The 13,664-nt window shown below is 36.7% G+C and overlaps 1 protein-coding gene across 2 annotated transcripts; it reads left to right on the forward strand.

The window, feature by feature from the left end:
• Nucleotides 1–839: 839 nt before the first annotated feature.
• Nucleotides 840–11,211, forward strand: LOC137014089 (suppressor of cytokine signaling 6). Of its 2 annotated transcripts, XM_067378216.1 has the most exons (3): nucleotides 840–1,201; nucleotides 2,392–2,455; nucleotides 6,261–11,211. In XM_067378216.1, exon 3 carries the CDS (start codon nucleotides 6,382–6,384, stop codon nucleotides 7,957–7,959), a length of 1,578 nt encoding a protein of 525 aa, XP_067234317.1. In that variant the 5' UTR covers nucleotides 840–1,201; nucleotides 2,392–2,455; nucleotides 6,261–6,381; the 3' UTR covers nucleotides 7,960–11,211. The 2 variants fall into 2 exon arrangements, with proteins under 2 accessions (XP_067234317.1, XP_067234316.1); XM_067378215.1 differs by lacking the exon at nucleotides 2,392–2,455.
• Nucleotides 11,212–13,664: the final 2,453 nt, after the last annotated feature.

The following is a 13,664-nucleotide window of genomic DNA, read 5'->3' on the forward strand; positions in this document are numbered from 1 at the left end:
TATTTATGTTGGCTATTTATTTCACGAACGATAGATAGATAGATAGATAGATAGATAGATAGATAGATAGATAGATAGATAGATAGATAGATAGATAGATAGATAGATAGATAGATAGATAGATAGATAGATAGATAGATAGATAGATAGATAGATGGATAGAACTCTGTCACACTCCTGTACATTTCACATAATACATAAATAATAGCTTTCACAATCCAGATATACAATAAATACTTAAATATAAGGTAATCTGCTGCATAGCCTATTGAACGTGTCAAACCTTGTAAAAGTCATGGTTTGTTGCACAACAAATGTAAATTTCACAATAAATAAATAATACATAAATCTCAGTCCAGACCACTGATCTATATATATATATATATATATATATATATATATATATATATATATATATATATATATATATATATATATATACACATATATATATATATATATATATATATATATATATACACATACATATATATATATACACATACATATATATATATATATATATACACATACATATATATATATATATATATACACATATATATATATATATATATATATACACATACATATATATATATATATATATACACATACATATATATATATATATACACATACATATATATATATATATATATATATATATATATATATATATATATATATATATATATATATATATATATATATATATATATATACATAAATACATACATACATACATATATATATAGATCAGTGGTCCAGACACCCTCCTCCCTGTTGTTATCCTTTCAGAGTATTTTCCCATAATGCAACAGTCAACAAAGGAAGAGGGAGAGGAACGGGCTGTAGCCAAAGTGGCTAGCTAGCACAAAAAAGAGGAAGAAAGAAATGGAGATGTCATGAAAAATTAAAGGAATGTGTCACTCATCAAACTGGCAAATACAGATGAGGAGAAAACAGCCTCGGCTCTTTACATGCATGAGATGATGACAGACCATGAGCAGTGGGTGTTAATGTAGTAAAGCAGCTCTTGTTCGGGTGAGGGAGCTGTTGCTGGATTAGCTTAGCAGCTAGCAGTCTATTATTAGCACGCTAATGCTAAATGCAACCCTCGTCGTCAGATTTACGGACAGGTTCGACCCAACTCCATCTTTCTGAAGCGAGAGAGGGGGATTCAACTCTGTTTAAAGTGGTAAGTGGACGTAATTTGGTGTATGTACGTGAATATTTACACTCTACTATTTGTGTCCGACACGATGAAGGTCCCGTAGCCTGCTAGCTAAGTCAGCTATCTCTAGGCCTGTTTATTTTGCGAGACAAAGTTACAGAGATTGATCAAACTAAAAAGAAAAAAAGAGAAGATTAATCTTCAGTCTTTTGTTTTTGGCTCTATGTTGCTCTATAGTTAGTTATTAATTTAGATGCTGCCGTTACATATTCAAGTAAGTTATGCTGATAACCGTGTCTGTTTAGCTGTAAACTGCTTATTTTGATGAACACTAAGGATTATTATAAGTATATGCATTCATGTCTGCTTTTAAATGTTGGGAAGAATGTGTTTGTAAACTGATCTGATAGTTTTATTTAAATCAATTATTTGTAACTGTCTGGTTAACAATGGAGAATCAACTCATGTTGATTGATAATGGTAAAATTTAACATTAAACATAAGATGTCAGATCTGACAGTATAACATTATATATAATAGGCTTTCTGGATACTCGATTCTGATAGGCTGGAAGGTGTGTATTAAGACCCTTTAATGCACAGGTAGTTACAGTCAGTTTAATCAACATTCTATAATGCACTGCTTTTATTGCAGTAATGGGAAGATCGGATCATGTTACTGACTTGGATATTTGAGTCTCTTTCAGCAAAATCTTTATTGAAGTCATTTTGTTCATTTGAGTAGAATTAAATTAAATATTAGCCTACATTTTCAATAGCCAGATACCCCAACACACATACTCACAAACTTTGATCATACTCCAAAAATGACAAATTATGAGAAACAGAAATGATTAATTCAGGGTCTGAGTCGTTCATTCTTCTGTCATGTGACCGTTGCATAGGCTAGTATGGGAAACAGAATTGAATATTTCACCTCCTGTCTCTTCTCCAGTGCGAGTCACTTTTGTTCATTTGTCATGTGACCGCTACTCATCTCTGTATATAATGTTGCATTTATTTAGTAAATAAATCCTTAGCAAAATATGCATGTAATAATAATTTTTGTAAATAATTTGTTTTGGGAATTAACTAATTTCGGTATCCAATACAGAATATATGCAGCTTTCATGTCATGTGACAAATGAACGAAAGAGACTTGGAGGAGGAGGAGAGACTCGGGAGGTGAACTAATCATTTCTGTTTCCTGTACAGAGTCAGACTTGGAGTCTATGCAGCTGTCACATGAAGGAACGACTCGGACCAGAAGACTCGAGAGGTGAACTAATCATTTCTGTTTCCTACGGTCCTACCGTTCCTTCCAGTTCTGCATACGTTCGCACCGTGGTTAATCTCAAATCTGATGACGAATCTATAATATGGTTTGGTGTAAAAACAACACGACAGAGTTCTGCCAATGTTTCTGTCGATGAATATGCATGCGTTGCTGCATTACTTCATCTCTGTGTCTGAATTAAAGTGGGCAAGAATGCTAGACCTAATGAGCTGCATGAGGGCTTTTTTACCCTTCAATTCAAATATTGTGCTGCAAACATCAGTAAACATTTTTTACTTGTCAGTGCTTGCAAATGACCGTGGTATAAGTGGGATAATCTATGGCTAGCTGTGCATTAAACAATTTGAATGCACTCTGTGGAGGCAACCATTTTATAAAAAATAAGAAATGCACAAATTTCATTTGTGGAATTGGCATTGCAAATTTACGGAAGCCCTGAACCGCATGGTGAAAAAAAAAAAAAAAAAAACTTGGTAGGGAGGAAAAAAAAAATCGAAAAGTTATCTCGTTATTTCAACATAATAAGTCGTTATAACGACATAATATCTCGTTATTTCAACATAATAAGTCGTTGTAACGACATAATATCTCGTTATTTCAACATAATAAGTCGTTATAACGACATAATATCTCGTTATTTCAACATAATAAGTCGTTGTAACGACATCATATCTCGTTATTTCAAGATATTAAGTCGTTATAACGACATAATATCTCGTTATTTCAACATAATAAGTCGTTATAACGACATAATAACTCTTCATTATCTATCAAGTATGATAAAGGACGTAGACATGTTAACGTCCCCTGTGGCGCAACGCGTAAAGTATTGGACCGCCAGTCTAGCTTTTACTGCGATCGCCGCGGTTTCGAATCCGCCTTTTGCCGAGTTCGTTCTTCTCTAGTTTCACATCACATATCAAAAAAGGCATTTATTTTCAATAGAAATTAAAACAATGTTATAAAAGTGCAAATAACCTGCCTAACGAGTGTTTAATAACATTAAAAGTATTTATTGGGCAGGGTTAGCAGCATGTTCGATATTACCCACTAGAGGGCAGAATAAGACAGGGAATCAATTAAAGAATGCAATAGTTATGTTGAACTACTGTTACAATTTGGTGCTCCAAAATCCCAGAGGTTTATCATGGGAATTTGCGTTCATCCCAGGCTAACCTTTATTGAGGTTAAATTTATTAGACCATAAATTTATTAGACATCCTATTTATACTAAATGACAATAGCAGCATTTTCACGATATGCTATTTATACTAGGTGAAAATAGCGATATATTCTATTGACACCATGTAAAAGTAGCCTATCAGTTCTTTGCAAGAAGTGTAAATAGTATTTAGATGCTGTAGGCTAGTATTGGCAGATACTGTACCTCAGTATTTTTGTACAGGATGCAATAATATCATATAGAGTGATTATATTTATTAAAATTATTAAATGGATGCTGCATTATTGGGAGAATAAAACCCCTCCACTTTCCACCAACCCTACTCAATGAACACTTTTAATATTATTAAAAACTTGTTCACATTTTATTTCCACTTTTTGAACATTATTTTCATTTTATTGAAAATGTATATGATGAGAAAATAGGAGTGAGCTCTATTATTGGGTGAGCTCTGCAAAATGCTGATTCTACCCCGCAGCGATCGCTGTAAAAGCCAAAATCTGAAACCCTTCATGCTATTGTTACGCCACTGAATACATCGAAATACAACTGTCCCTTTTTAAACTTCAGTGGCCCAACCAGACACTGGAGCTATACTGTAAAGAGTGTTTGTCAACAAGGGACGCTATTTGCACTTACTGTAAATAGACACTCCGTGTCCTATTATTTCAATATATTAGCACCTATTTTGATTTTTATATCTTTAGAAAATATTACAAAGCAGTTTGTTTGCAAGCCCAGAATAAAAATAAAAAAAAAAATAAAAAAACCCCTCTTAAAAACGTTTTTGGCCCCTGGACTAGTGCATCTCTATGTTTTATTATAGTTCAAATCAGATTGGACACCGGGCTGTAAGTTTGACACCCCTGACATTTGCACTGTAAATTGTTTTATTTACTATGGTCTAATAAATTTAACCTCAATAAGGTTAACCTGGGATGAACGCAAATTCCCATGATAAACCTCTGGGATTTTGGAGCACCAAATTGTAACAGTAGTTCAACATAACTATTGCGTTCTTTAATTGATTCCCTGTCTTATTCTGCCCTCTAGTGGGTAATATCGAACATGCTGCTAACCCTGCCCAATAAATACTTTTAATGTTATTAAACACTCGTTAGGCAGGTTATTTGCACTTTTATAACATTGTTTTAATTTTTATTGAAAATAAATGCCTTTTTTGATATGTGATGTGAAACTAGAGAAGAGCGAACTCGGCAAAGGCGGATTCGAAACCGCGGCGATCGCAGTAAAAGCTAGACTGGCGGGTCAATACTTTAGCGTTGCGCCACTGGGGACGTTAACACGTGTACGTACTTTATCATACTTGATAGATAATGAAGAGTTATTATGTTGAAATGACAGGATATTATGTCGTTATAACGACTTATTATGTTGAAATAACGAGATATTATGTCGTTATAACGACTTAATATCTTGAAATAACGAGATATTATGTCGTTATAACGACTTATTATGTTGAAATAACGACTTATTATGTTGAAATAACGAGATATTATGTCGTTATAACGACTTATTATGTTGAAATAACGAGATATTATGTCGTTATAACGACTTATTATGTTGAAATAACGAGATAACTTTTCGTTTTTTTTTCCTCCCTACCAAGTTTTTTTTTTTTTTTTTTTTCACCATGCGGTTCAGGGCTTCCGTACAAATTGGATACATAAGTTAAAAAATAAATAATCACTTGATTTAGTGTTTTGTTTGTGTTATACTTTGGTTCATGGAAATCTTATAAATAAATTTTAAATAAATAAATTTTAAAATTTGTATTGTAACTGAAATGAACTGTAAAATAAACATTTATACTTTAAATCGGAATGTCTTGACTCTGTAATACTATTATGGCATTTTAAAAAGTAAAGAAATCAAAAATATAAAGACATGACAATAAAAAGGAAGTAAACACTATAACTAACTAACAGTGAACTCAATAATCTATGTCTGTGTGCACTGGGAATCATATAATCTCAAATAAAGACCAGGCAATGATCATTTTTACATACAATACACAGAGAATATGGAATATTATAGCGGGAAACTGGATACAGCTCAGCATAGTATTAAATTGCTTGCTCGTGCATGTCCACTTACATCCAAACTCTCCTTTCTGCATCCTAATCACACGGCTTGGATCATTCAATCATCACACATAGAGTATGTGTTTTTATATACGGAATATAATGTACTCTTCAGCTGAATTCACCACAATTGGTGAGGATTGTGGATATAAATGCGTATTTTCTCAATGTCAAACTCAAAGGTATAGAGTTTACCTTTGTATTATTTTCCCTATTATTATTATAATTATAATTATACCTTTGTATTATTAGACAGAACTGTTAAGGACATGAGAATGGGTGCTAATGTATCTGAATTTTGGTGCTGGGTCCTTAGCGCTGCCAAAATAAAAGTCCCACTCTCTACACTTATCGGCCAAACAGGGAAAAAATGCCATGTATAGGTCAACCACAATCACAGATGACTTGAAATGTCATGATGAATCAAAAAGAGTGAAAACTCTGCATATTTAGTGGTTAGTTCACTTTTTCATGATGTCTTTTATCTCACCTTTTGCAGATGACGAAGACTTTGGCTTTCACATGATTGACATTCCCAAGGCACATGGCCGGACTCTGCGGTTAGCATTCATCGGTCAGCAGATAGGACCGTCCCATGCCCTCACCTGGGGTGTACAAGGATGAAGAAGATCAGTCTGAAGACGATCAGAAAGTCACTGAACATAAAGGGCAAAGAAGATGGGGATTTTGTCATGCTTCAGCAGCCATCTTTAGCGGCTGAGTTCACCAAGGATGAATCTCTCTTTGGAGGCTGTTACACCAAAGGGCTGGTAGGTTGCGATCTTAATGGGGAGGATGAGAAGGGTCATAAGAACCGATCGAAGAGCGAGAGTCTTATGGGCACACTAAAGAGAAGACTCTCTACCAAACAGAAAGCGAAAGTCAAAGGAGGGTCTGCCGCAGTAGGCTCTGGAGATGATGATGACACTTTCTCTTCCTCGTCGGTCCCGATAAGCTTTAATGAAGTCAAAGCCCAGCGGCCCTTAAGATCCTCGTCCCTCCGAAGCCATCATTACAGCCCTTCTCCGTGGCCTTTCCGGCCTGTCAGCTCCGAAGAGGCTTGCATCAAGATGGAGGTGAAGGTCAAAGCTATGGTCCACTCCCCCAACCCCAGTCCCTCCCTCAATGGCATCAGAAAAGAGTTCCATGACGTCCAACTAGAAGGTCTGTTCCAGGATCAGAGCGAGTCTCTGAAGGACATGGAGACTCAAAGTGGCAACTTGCATTTGAACATTGAGGATCACGTGCCTATTGGACTTACACCTCAGGACTACATCCAGTACACAATGCCTTTAGATGAGGGAATGTACCCAGATTCGTCCCAGTCCTTCTGCTTGGATGGCCCCTCGCCAATGGAAGTGGTTGATCAGGTTGGATCTGATTCGCTGCACGTGGAGCAGGGCCCGGATGACCACGATCTCATGCCGCCGGACATTCTAATGGAGCAGGCGGTGAACGGACACCTTCCCGTTACTCCGGCGATGGTCCTTTCCAATTCCAGAGCTGACACACCTTTATTTTCTCCCTCACTATCACCTCTTTCCACCAACGATATTCCAAGGACCCTCTCCGGGTTCAGTGGTGCAGACTCTCATGTTGTTGAGAGAGTAAGGCATCACCTGAACTTTGACCCCAATTCCGCTCCTGGTGTTAGCAGGGTGTACGATTCTTTCCAAACCAGCGGACCTATGGTTGTAACAAGCCTTACGGAGGAACTTAAAAAACTGGCCAAGCAGGGTTGGTACTGGGGACCTATAACACGATGGGAGGCAGAGGAGAAGCTCATCAACCTTCCAGATGGTTCTTTTTTGGTGAGGGACAGTTCAGACGATCGCTATCTCCTCAGCTTGAGCTTTCGGTCACAGGGAAAGACGCTTCACACCAGGATCGAACACTCAAATGGCAGATTTAGCTTTTATGAGCAGCCCGACATAGAAGGTCACACTTCCATCGTAGATCTCATCGAGCACTCTATAAAAGACTCAGAAAATGGCGCGTTCTGTTACTCCAGATCCCGCCTGCCGGGGTCCGCCACATACCCAGTTCGGTTGACCAATCCCGTCTCGCGGTTCATGCAAGTCCGTTCGCTGCAATATCTTTGCCGCTTCGTCATCCGACAGTACACACGGATAGATCTGATTCAGAAACTGCCTTTACCAAACAAAATGAAAGATTATTTGCAGGAGAAGCACTACTGAACGGACTGTAGTGGGACATGGTAGTAAATTGCACTTTTTGTTGAGTGACGCATTCTTAAAACAGTTTACAAATATGGAGGTCAAGTGATCAGTTGCGTGAGCTGACTATCCGATCTTCCCACAGAAATGAACAGTAAATTTGTTGTTGCTCAGATTCAGTGTTTTACATTTCGCAAGGCTGTTCAGAGTCACGTGGTAAGTCCAAAAACCAGTCAGGATTTTTGATGCCATGCTTAATACTCATATTCATATTGATTATATGAATATGTATTGCAGTAATAATGCTAATACTATTATCAAAGCTTGGATTTGAGGATTGGATGTTGCATTAATCTGCTTCATTCATCGATGACTTGCTGAAGTGTAAAGGTGCGGTCACATTGGCGAAATTTCGCTGGTAAAAAAGGTTCATTGTCTATTGTCAATAGTGTAGCGATATATGAAGCACAGCTTGCGCAGAAGTTACTTTCAAACCAAGATGTTTTTTTTTTTAATCGACGCTGTGAATCCATTGCGAAATCAGTCTGGGGAAAGCTCTCGCCTTCTTACGAAATTCCCAATCGTGTGGATTCCTAGTAAAATTACTGGATTTCACCTGCAAAAATTTGCCGAACAATAATAAATGTGATCGCACCTTTAAAAGGAATCTGGAAACATGATGTCAACCACGTTTTTGTCAGGTTTTGATATTTTTTTCTTCTAAAATCGGTACTTTTAATGAAACTTGCGAATATGCTGGACAACAGTTTTTTTGGTGGAATACAGTTATCATGTCAAATGCGACAAGTATCAGCGGACAACTTTTGTAAGAGAAAAGTATTTATTTAGCATTAATATTCTACATCTATTAGAGGTTAACAGTAAATCATTTATTCGTCCATTAGACTTCTGCAGATCTGTGCAACAACAAATTCGGTCAGTGAGGTATGAGAAGGCCATAAAGGAAGGACTGTGAATCACATCTAAATCAAATGTTATAAAAGAATACATGCAGAATGCCACGAATCTGTGATCCTTTACAAAAAGGGAGCAGGTAAAGAACAAAAGAGGTTTAGTTTTTTTATTTATATTGTATAGTGTGGTTCACACAGTATTCTGTTCTGTCTAAATCATTTTTGGCTCCTCTTGCTTTTTTGTTTAAACATTTCAAGTATTTCATATTCAAGTGCTGGAATGATTGCCATCAATCGTCGTTGTTGTTGAAGCTCTGGTTAAGACAGGAAAATAATGCCAGGAATTGTTCGTGACAACCTACCAAACCTAAAAGCACAGTTTTATAGAGACATTTCACCTTAAATGGCTTGTTTATACTTGAACCATGAGCAAACTTTCAATTAATCTGCAAATATCCCAAAGGAATTATGCATTCATAAGTTCTTGATTGAATATGGGAGATTTCCCCCCCCCCCCTTGCTGAACAACAGCAGGCTTTCCTCACCCTCTGCCCTCCGTAATAGCAGCATGTCAGCCTGTCAATATTTCATAAACTCTGCTTCAAGCCAAAAATGTTGCATTTAGAGAATTCATACACTGTTGTGCTTTGTTTTGCCCACACCACATATCTTCTTTCTAGTCACCTGAAAGGGAATTTTGTGTTGCTTATCTTTTCTTTAATGAGGGCTTCAGATTTTCAGTCAATGGAAGCTCATATTTTGTGAGAGTTAGTGGTTTATGTGCATTACTTAAATGATGCTGGGAAAAATTTGACATGAAATGGTTTTGCATGTACGCTGTTCTCATGCAAGTCGGCAACGGTTGGCTTTAGACTACATTGGGATAATCAGCAAATGGGAGCTTATAAATGTCTCTTTAGCTGGCATATTGAATGTGTGTGAATCAGAGCCAGAACTTTCTATTTGCGGTTTTCACACCACACATGGTCTAAGGCTTTTAAGGGCCTTTTTAAAAAAAGTGCCAACTGGCGTTCACAGAAACTGGTGAACAATGCCGCGCAAAGTATTCGTGAGACACCTTTGGGAGACTTTGAAGGTTAGCTGTCAAATAAACACAGTTTGCCATCTTTAATATTCATTAGTGAAAACATAACCCGTAGAGTTCATTCCTTCAGTGAAAAATGTGTTTTACGTAATGCGTATGAGGGAACAGTTTGAGATGGAAATTGCTCCTTTACACACATGGAAGCTTATTTTAAATGCTGTATCTATGTGTGTTTTGGTAAAGAATATGATCTTTGTTTATTTGCTGTATTTGAATGGGCAAAACTGCCATTTTCCCATTAAATGAAGGGTTTTCAAATCTGTTGTTGGATGTCAGAAGAATCATCTAAATTGTGTATGTTTGAGAGTGAAAGAATGTGGACGAGTAAGCAACAAAAAGAGGAATGTCTTAGGCAAGGCACAAGATTTTCAACTCGTTGAAAATGCATTTACCAGAATGTGGAAGTTGACTAATGCAAAAAATAAATGTGAACTGAAGTGTTTGACCGAAATGTACTTTGAATTTTTGTTTTGTTTATTTTTTTTTTCCAGATGTGTGGCATAATTAGATAAACACTGAAAATGTTCAGTGTGTGAGCATGTGTTTTGAAAAAGAAAAAAAGTTGCCGGGACTGTATCATGTTCAATATCATTTTCATGACCTTGTTTGTATGTCGTTAGATGTCGCTTGTTCGGATTGCTGAAGTATTTTGAACCGATGACAGTTAAGCACTTAACAAGCTTCACTGAAATATCTATTTTTCTGATCCATGTTCTGTTGTCCTTGTGCTGCGAATGAAGGTGAATGTTTACATGATGTATTTAGTACAAATTAGTTTCTCTTTGTTTATATCTCTTTCTTAAACATCTTGGTACAATTTTACAAATGTATTTCTTTAATGTGTCATACACATTTGTGCTGCTTTACGATTATGATTGCCTTTTTAATTACAAAATGGAGGAGATAGAATGTCACCTAGATATAGGCCTATGTATTCACAATGACTTTGGTATAGTCATGAGAAAGTCAGATGCAAAAATTGTAGTCAACGTTTTTAGTTAGTGATAATAATGCTCTGAATTCAGTCCTTTTTGTTCAAAAGGGTCTGCTCACTCCAGTTTACATGGTCAGTTTTCCAAAGTCAGTACTTGTATGTTGTTAATTTGAATTAATGAAAGTACCAATAGTGTTTTCTTGCACATTTGGATACAGTTAAAACATTTTTGTATCTGCTGGTATAAATTATGAATAAAAAAAAAACTATTCAAAGCTTTGTTTTGTACTGTATTTCATGATGATTATGATGACTTTTTGGGGGGGTTAAAAATTATCCAAAATAAATTAAAGGGTTAGTTCACCCAAAAATGAAATTTCATTACTCACACTCATGCTGTTCTACACCCGTAAGACCTTTGTTAATCTTCGGAACGCAAATTTAGATATTTTTGTTGAAATCCGATGGCTCAGTGAGGTCTGCATAGGGAGCAATGACATTTCCTCTCTCAAGATCCATAAAGGCATTAAAAACATATTTAAATCGGTTCATGTGAGTACAGTGGCTCAATATTAATATTATAAAGCGACGAGAATATTTTTGGTGTGCCAAAAAAAAAAAGCAAAATAACGACATATATATTGATGGACGATTTCAAAACACTTCTTCAGGAAGCTTCAGAGCACCGATGAATCAGCGCGTCGAATCAGCGCCAGTGGTTTGGAGCGCCAAAGTCACGTGATTTCAGCAGTTTGGCAGTTTGACGCAATCAGAATCATGATTCGATACGCTGAATCATTATGCTCCGAAGCTTCCTGAAGCAGTGTTTTGAAATCGGCCATCACTAAATAAGTCGTTATTTTGTTTATTTGGCGCTCCAAAAACATTCTCGTCGCTTTATAATATTAATATTGAACCACTGTACTCACATGAACCGATTTAAATATGTTTTTAGTACATTAATGGATCTTGAGAGAGGAAATGTCATTGCTGTCTATGCAGGCCTTACTGAGACAAATACTGAACAAAAATATCTTAATTTGTGTTCCGAAGATTAACAAAGGTCTTACGGGTGTGGAACGTTAGGAGGGTGAGTAATAAATGGCAGAATTTTCATTTTTGGGTGACGTCACTTTAAGTGAACTCTAAGTGATGTCACACGTTTTTAGGCCAAAACATTTTTTGTCACATACAGCAAAACATCTCTTCACTATCCGCTAGCTGCCTGTCCCCTGAACACACTGTAAAAAAACGCGGTCTCTGTAGTCGCCACAAGCTCCGAAAATGGCAATAAAAACAAACTGGTGCAGCCTAGACCACGAATCATAATAAACATGCTCCAGCCAATAACAAACAAGAATGATTTTAAATGCGCGTTCATGATTGTTTCAGGAAGCACGGAGGGGAAGGAGGAGGAGGAGGGAGGGTCTAGCTAGCCTTTGTTTTGTTTGACAACACTTCGAACGTCAACAGGAAGTTACTCCGCCCAGGATCACTTAGAGCACCTTTAAGTAAGCTTGTAATAATGTTTTTTAATTTATGTGGTACTGGTAGGTTTCCGCGGGAAATAAGAGTTTGCCTTCGCGTCATTACGTCATGTCTGAACACATAAAGAAGGAGTCCCGGATGCTGCAGGTGGCAGTCATTGTAGCCACTTTTTACAGCCGCTGGAATAATTAAACTTGTCATTTTGATGGCGGATTGTAATCAAGAAAGGTAAAAACGACCATCATATTGACAACTGGTGAATCATCATTGGTAAAAAGCAAAAGACTGCGGAGTGGCTGCAGCAAAAAAGGGAATGCGACCGGCCCGTGCTTTTGGAAAGTGAACTCGGTGAATAGGTTAAAACTGACGCAGAGATTGCTTTTTTTCTGCTGGACAGGTAAGACATTTTAATGGTTTATTAGGTAGATAATGCTAATTAGATAACGCTAATACACACTAACATAGTCATTTGAGAACAAAGTCTAACAATAATTATAAAACGGTTAGTTCCTGTCTTTGATTCTGATTGGTCAATAGCTGTGTTTTATTCACTATAAAGTACGGCTATGACAGCTTCACCCAACGATTATGTGTATTCACTACACAACACCCTTAGCAACTTAAACTGTATGTTTTCATTTGATATTGTACATTGAAGCTTACTGTATTATGTAGCAGAGTACCTTTTGATTGATTGAGCGAGTTTATTTCCTGCATTCAGATTTAGCATTTTCCTTCAGGTCAGTCCTATGTTCATAATAAAACATCTGTTTATGTCTGATATTATCTTGTCCTTTTAACAGTTAAGGGGTTTTCCGTGATTGACAGCACTAGTAAAAGTTGCGTCTTGCTCTGTGTTCACAACAATTCAGTCTTTTCAATGTAAAAGTCTTCGCTACTGACTGACACACTCATAAAGATGGTCTTTGCCGCCATCTAATGGCGTAATAATGTAACTTCTGTTGCTGTTCACAGTCAGGGACTATTTTTTTCGGGCGGAAGGAAGGCTTTTGGTGAAAGTTTAATTCATGAAAGTTGCATTTATACATATTTTTGGCTTTAATATTTGTATTGTGTGGTTTATAAAAGCAGTACTCGAGGCTAGTGCTGTATCGTTAATAAGTCACGGCTGAAGGGGTTGCAAGCACTTCGCATCGTGCCTAACAATCTGTAATTCCAAATTACAGTCAATATCCACACTTCTGCAAATAACTGCAATTGCAGGTTTCAAACAGAGATGATGACAAAGAGGCAAAACTTATGGACTGCAACTTTAAGTGCTGAG

Source organism: Chanodichthys erythropterus, chromosome 23 (genome assembly GCF_024489055.1).
Source record: "Chanodichthys erythropterus isolate Z2021 chromosome 23, ASM2448905v1, whole genome shotgun sequence".
NCBI classification, from domain to species: Eukaryota; Metazoa; Chordata; class Actinopteri; order Cypriniformes; family Xenocyprididae; genus Chanodichthys; species Chanodichthys erythropterus.